This window comes from Adiantum capillus-veneris, chromosome 22 (assembly GCF_014529385.1).
Source record: "Adiantum capillus-veneris isolate H3 chromosome 22, ASM1452938v2, whole genome shotgun sequence".
Taxonomy (NCBI): domain Eukaryota; kingdom Viridiplantae; phylum Streptophyta; class Polypodiopsida; order Polypodiales; family Pteridaceae; genus Adiantum; species Adiantum capillus-veneris.
Window position 1 is genome coordinate 23,607,495 of NC_140952.1, and position 6,114 is coordinate 23,613,608.

At 45.6% G+C, this 6,114-nt stretch overlaps 1 protein-coding gene across 1 annotated transcript; it reads right to left on the reverse strand.

The window, feature by feature from the left end:
• Positions 1 to 263: 263 nt before the first annotated feature.
• On the reverse strand, positions 264 to 5,562 carry LOC147429037 (uncharacterized). Its single transcript, XM_086494911.1, has 10 exons — positions 4,626 to 5,562; positions 4,367 to 4,527; positions 4,099 to 4,193; positions 3,244 to 3,872; positions 2,244 to 3,098; positions 1,948 to 2,108; positions 1,793 to 1,869; positions 1,536 to 1,683; positions 1,240 to 1,389; positions 264 to 1,080 (listed from the first exon to the last, which is right to left on the reverse strand). Exons 1-10 carry the CDS (start codon positions 4,858 to 4,860, stop codon positions 742 to 744), a joined length of 2,850 nt encoding a protein of 949 aa, XP_086351037.1. The 5' UTR covers positions 4,861 to 5,562; the 3' UTR covers positions 264 to 741.
• Between the last annotated feature and the right edge of the window lie 552 nt (positions 5,563 to 6,114).

The following is a 6,114-nucleotide window of genomic DNA, read 5'->3' on the forward strand; positions in this document are numbered from 1 at the left end:
GCTTTGAATCTGGCCAGGATTGTACAATTTTGACCGGAGGAAAATGCGCTTAAGGTTAGAAAGTGCTCATTGGTTTTTTGGTTGGTAACCATCTCACCCCTTTTCACAGAAGCTGGTGTGTAACCCCCTCCATATATCAAAGGGTTTGTAGGTTTTGTGTGCAGTTTGTAAACCTGCTTCTCTATCTCATTTCACCAGATCAACATTGTTCAACTACGAAAATACCACAACTGAACTTGATTCCTGTGAACTGACTGCACATATTGGAAAATAGATTAAGTTGGAATTCATCGGGGGAAAATCTCTGGAATATTCTCTAATATGTAACAGATGTAGGGAAGATCAGAGAGTTATAGCCACCCATCTATGGGCCAAGGTCTAGTTGCAAGCTCTCCACAAAAAACTGAATGTACAATACAGAATACAAACGAAGAGGAAATTTCTCTGCAGACTCCAAAAGAGCAATTGTAGGGTACTAAGTGAAGGTGGCAACAATGGTGCTGACTTTAATTGGTGACAACGAAGAGCTGCATAGGTCCATGCTGCTCGTGATGTCGACAGAGCTATTCAATCAAAAACACTTGCACAGCTTGCATCATGATGAGACTTCGACACATAACGCCACCTCATTCATTTGTCTTCAGCAGTTAACAATGACAACTGGGATGGCTGTTCAACCTTTCGAGCCAATGCCACATGAAGATAATTAGCCATATCAATTTCTTCCCTGGAAGCTTTGCATCATAAGTCCTCATATGAAAGCCTCCCTGCATTGCCCCTACCTTTGTAGGCTGCTTTCAAAGCTTCATATGACAGCTTTCCATTGTTCTGGCAGGCAACGAGAGGGTCTCTGCATAGAGTTGCTGAGGACCTTCCTGCAGCTGAATCCATGGCAAGAGATCCGCTGTAGCTTACTAAAGGACTAGGCGCCATAGCTCTGTTAATGACATACTCATTAAACATTCTGCTGCTCCGGCTTCCACCATACGCACTCACATCATATGCCAGCTTACTTCCAAAGGATGGCATTGATATTATGCCCTGATCAATTACAACATCACCTTCCAGTATGCGAAGAACCTTCAATGTAATAGGCCAATAAACGTTAGGGTTACACTACATCTCTGTAATTATGGGTGCACATTTGCACATGTACATACACAAACCATAATCTGGCCTAAACCAATACAAAAAACTGAAAAGTAAACTTCACAGAATGGAAACAAAGAGATGATATACCTGGGACATCCTTGGTCTGAGTTGAGGATCCCTCCGAACACACAAAGAGGCAGCATGCAGCATGCAATATGCCTCGTAATCCGAATAATTTCCGTCTAAAAGAGGATCAATCAGGTCATGAGTGGCATTCTCCTCAAGTAGAGGCCGTGCCTGCATTGGTCTCTCTCTCTCTCTCTCTCTCTCTCTCTCTCTCTCTCTCTCTCTCTCTCTCTCTCTCTCAAACACACACACACACACACACACACACGCTTGTGCACATGCACGTATAATTCACCTGATAGGACAAGAGTACTAACCCATTCTGTTAGGCATTGCTGACCCTTCGGTCTATTCAAGTCTACCGCTTTCCTCCCAGTCGCAAGCTCTAAAAGAACGACACCAAAGGAGTAGACATCTGCTTTCTCTGTGATTTGCCCACTTTGAGCATACTCAGGAGCCAGATACCTGTTTATGAGTAGGATGAAAGCACAAATTTCAGTATATTGACTTGCCCAAAAGTCCCTATTCCTATACCAGCTGGTTGCCCGTTGGCTTAACATATACTCTGACTCACCCAAAAGTTCCTATGACTCTAGTTTGAACCCCAAGATCGCCGTCAGGCTGCCACCTTGCAAGTCCAAAGTCTCCAACCTAAAAGAGAAAAGCAAAGTTTTAGTTTGCTAGGAATGGTACTTCAGTCTTAATCAGAGAGTCACCAACTTGACCAACCATGGGTTCATAATCATGAGTTAAGAGGATGTTGTTCGGCCGCATATCCCGATGCACAATGCACCCAACACGGCATTCCTCGTGCAAGTAACGCAAGCCCCGGGCAGCACCAACTGCAATCTTCTGCCGTGCCGCCCATTCTAAGCACTCCTTGTCCCTACCTACAAACCAACCACAAAATCAGTTAAGGAGATCCTTTGCTTGACAAGGAAGCTGGGCTCTTGAAGTGGGCAGCAGAAAAATGGAGCTCTCTTATATACATCACTGCAATAATTTCCACTATGAGAGATGCTTACCATAAAGATGGGTGTCCAGAGATCCATTGCAGATGAACTCATAGACAAGCAGCCGCCGTTTGTCCTCAATACAATACCCGATGAGCATGACCACATTTCGATGTTGAGCACAACTTAAAACTTCCACCTCTGAGCAAAACTCCACATCACCTTGAGAGCTTGCAAGTTTATGCTGCTTTACAGCCACAGCTTGGCCATCAGGCAAAACTCCCCTATGTACAGAGCCAAAGCCCCCCTCAGCCAAGAAATTTGCTTGTGAGAAGCCCCCAGTTGCAAGCTCAAGTTCTGTATACATAAACCTCCTTGGCGGCTTACCAAAAACAGGAGCCTTATGCTGGCATATTGAGCACAATGGTGGTGGGCCAGGGGGAGCATGCCTTGACAGTGACATGGCCCTTCTCACACTCGATGTCCGCTCCAAGTCTCCATTCTTATGCAAAATGTCATCCCCTGTTTCAGGTCCATCTTGATCCCATCTGGAAAACTTATCTATCAAGTCTTGTGTTGTTAACACTTTCTTGGACCAAGTAGCCTTGTCAAGCTCAAAAGGTACAACCCCATTGCTGTTCTGCCTTGCTGAAGATACTAAGTGTTTGTTGTAGTGCCTTTGATGAGATACTGCATTCCCCTTTGATGCATCCAGAGAGGGATTCACCTGATGGAGGCCAGATCCACCTTCACGCATACTAAAGGATAACCGGGAATTGCCACTGAACCGCTTTGAGGAACCTAATGGAGAGGCTGGGGTAGACACCCTTCCATTATGTGTGCTCACTTTTGGTGTCGCATTTGCTGAGTTGGACCTAACCTTAGCTGAGAGCATCCATGGATCAGCCTGATAGGCATCCCTTTGAGCTGGTAATATAGAGAAAATCACAAAGAGAGTAAGACAAGCCCCAGACGCCAGACATGCACAACTATTCATTATGTCCAACAAGTATAACAGCTCACAGACCAGCATTTCAACAATTCGGAACTACTTAGCATGCATGGTTCTTACAATTGAAATCCTGTAATGGCTGCGCAACATCTGATGCCTCAACATATCTCACACCAGACCCATGAGTTCGGTGCTCGGGGCTAGCATTGGTCGTCCTGCATAACAAGCGGCAAGCAGCAACATCACCACATGACTCATCATTGCTCGAGTCATCATCTGATATTGCATCAACGAGACCATAGTCTGACCCCAAGTCTGATTCGACAACTGGTGCATCATTATCTCTATGATCTGTGCAAGTTTTCACCACCTCTATGCTGGAGAAGGGGGAAGTGCCTGGCTCAGAGCTTGTTGCAGAGGAGGTACCCTTGTCTGTGGCGGTGAAAGGGGTCCTTACTTCTGGGCTGCTTGAAGCACCCTCTTCAGACACAGTATACCCGAGCTTCCCGTGAATAGAGGCATGGTTACTGATAGTATCTCCTTCATGAATGTCATCACAGCCTTTTGAGCCCAGAGAGGCACATTCAGAAAATGCATTGGTGGATGTGGTTTGCTGAGCCATATCTCTCCCACTCTCCATTGAAGCTCTTAGATTTAGATGTAGTATTTTGGCATCAGATCTTTTCACTATGACAAGGTTGCACTGCAACCGCTCCATGCACAATTTACCTTCATCTTTCTTTACCTGACTGCAGAAAGGCCAATAACAACAGTAGTCAGAAAGTTGTTGGACATCAGTAGATATAAATCCACAGCATGAGAAAGATGATGGGGAAGGACAAGGTATTGAGTATGGGTGGATGTAAGCATGCGAGGGAGCAAATGTGTGTGTGTGTGTGTGTGTGTGTGTGTGTGTGGGGGGGGGGGGGGGGGGGGGGGGGGGGGGGGGGGGCTCAAACAGATTTAAAAGCTTGCCTGTCAAGCACAACCCAAGTAGCTCCCACGCTTTGTGCTTCCATGGCAACAGCACCCTTACTTGCGCCAGAAATTACTTTCACTTTCAGTTTCACCTGGAAAGTAACAGCTAGGTGAAGTATAACGGGATGCTGAACACATAAGTCAACAGCTAGAAATCAGCTTTGCATCAGATGCATGGCATTCGAAGGGTGAGGTCTGATGAGCTGAAACAAGAGAAGGTGGAATACAAAGGTGAAGATAAACATACAAAAATCAACCAAAATACCTGCTTTGAATCACAGAGTTTTTGCAAATGTTGCATGGCATTGCAGCAAGACTCGGTGACTTCATCTTCCACCTCCTTTGCATTTCTTGGCCTTCCAGCTTTGCTTCCACGGTTCGCACAGTCTCCAGCTAATCTGGGCAAACCCCATAATCTTCTGCTGCCTAAGTTTCCAGTAGAAAAAAAGATGAGCTAGCAGTGTCTCACAACAACCCAGCCCAGCCAAGAGAAGACATATAGACATATACACGAGAGGTCATACCCAATTTTCCTCCCTGCAGCAATGCTACAAGAGTAATGCGATCTCCTGCATGCACCACATTGCTGAGAGCCCATTCCAATGCATACCTGGTTATCTCCTTCCCTGCATTTATAGCTACAACAACACTTTCCTTTCCAGACAATCCAGAGTGCAGGCCTTTGCTAATTTTGCTGTTAAGCTTGTCACTCCTGCCTTTGCCAGACGCAGAGGCGGAAATGCCAAATGAATTCATCATGTCTTAACTGCAAAGAGCTAAAGAGGGGCGACCATAGGAGCACTAGGATGAAGCTCTTCCTAGCAAAAGGAGAAAGTAATTGAAGTGCGCATGGCCTTCAAACTTCCTTGCAACTGCAAGAACTTGAACTATAAAGGTCGAGAAATACGACCACGATCTCCACAACACAGATGAGCGTATCTTGCTCGCAGCAGCAAGTGCAAATCCAAAATTTGTTACTGCAAGAAGACAGAGACAGTTGAAACGCGCTTATTGGAACAGCTCAAGGTCGGCTATGGTGATGGACGCGGAATAGAAGCGACGGGACAACAACTGCTAGTCTTGGAAACAATATGATTGATGTTTCCATCAAATTTGAGAGCTGCAGAATCTAGAAGGCATTATTAGCACGAAATAGACAAAGTTCCATAGTTTGCTTTTTGCTGCTGCGGGCAGCCCGCGAGAGAGAGAGAGAGAGAGAGAGAGAGAGATGCATGGGGACGGGGATAGGTAGGCTCACTGAGCTATCATGGCGTGGAGGTATCATTAGTTTGTAGTTTAATAGGAAGGCCTTGTTGTGCCTGCATCTGCATGCTCTGCGAAATGGGAATATGCAGCTCTGGCCATTCGGTCCCTTGGACCTTAAAAGAATTGAAGGCGCAGCTACTCCAGCGTACTTCCGACCTTTTGGCTTGGCTTGCCTTTGTATTTGCACTTTGTTGCTAGTTCTGCTTCAGCTTGAGAAATTTTTGAAACTGGTTACTGCAGTCTTTACAAGTTTATACCCACTTTTGAAAAGGCCTTGCATAACTCCACTTACTTGGGTGCACATTGCTATGGCCGATTTAGATGGCGCATGGGGGCGGCCCCCACACTTCTTGCCTTCATCGTGGGATCTAGGTAGTAGGTTTAGATCTTCACGCAATAGGTTGCAATGCTTGAATCATGTTTCACTAATTGAATCTAAGTTCCCTACTTCGCATACGGTGTTTAGCTGTGGAGAAGAAAGGCAAGAGACTCCACAAGAAGCATGTAGTCCTAGAGAGATAGGGAAGTCACCGCATGGCATATGCATAAGGGGAGAAGCTTTCGTGAAGAGGAAACTCTTTGTTTTCAAATACATAGTCTCCAAACTCTATATTGTTGATACATCTATTGTACATCCACATCCCCACATCGGGCAATCTTCCCCCAACGTCTTTAGGATGTCACCTTCAGCTTACATGGCCTATCTATACTAAGCTTACATGACCTATCTATACTATCTATAATGGG

Bases quoted from the DNA above. Each gene is read 5' to 3' on its own strand.
- LOC147429037 (XM_086494911.1), bottom strand. From the start codon at position 4,860: ATGATGAATTCATTTGGCATTTCCGCCTCTGCGTCTGGCAAAGGCAGG. The intron at 2,109-2,243 runs GTAAGCATCTCT...GTTGGTTTGTAG, and splicing joins TCTGGACACCCATCTTTATG to GTAGGGACAAGGAGTGCTTA. The intron at 1,390-1,535 runs GTTAGTACTCTT...AGACCAATGCAG, and splicing joins AGCAATGCCTAACAGAATGG to GCACGGCCTCTACTTGAGGA.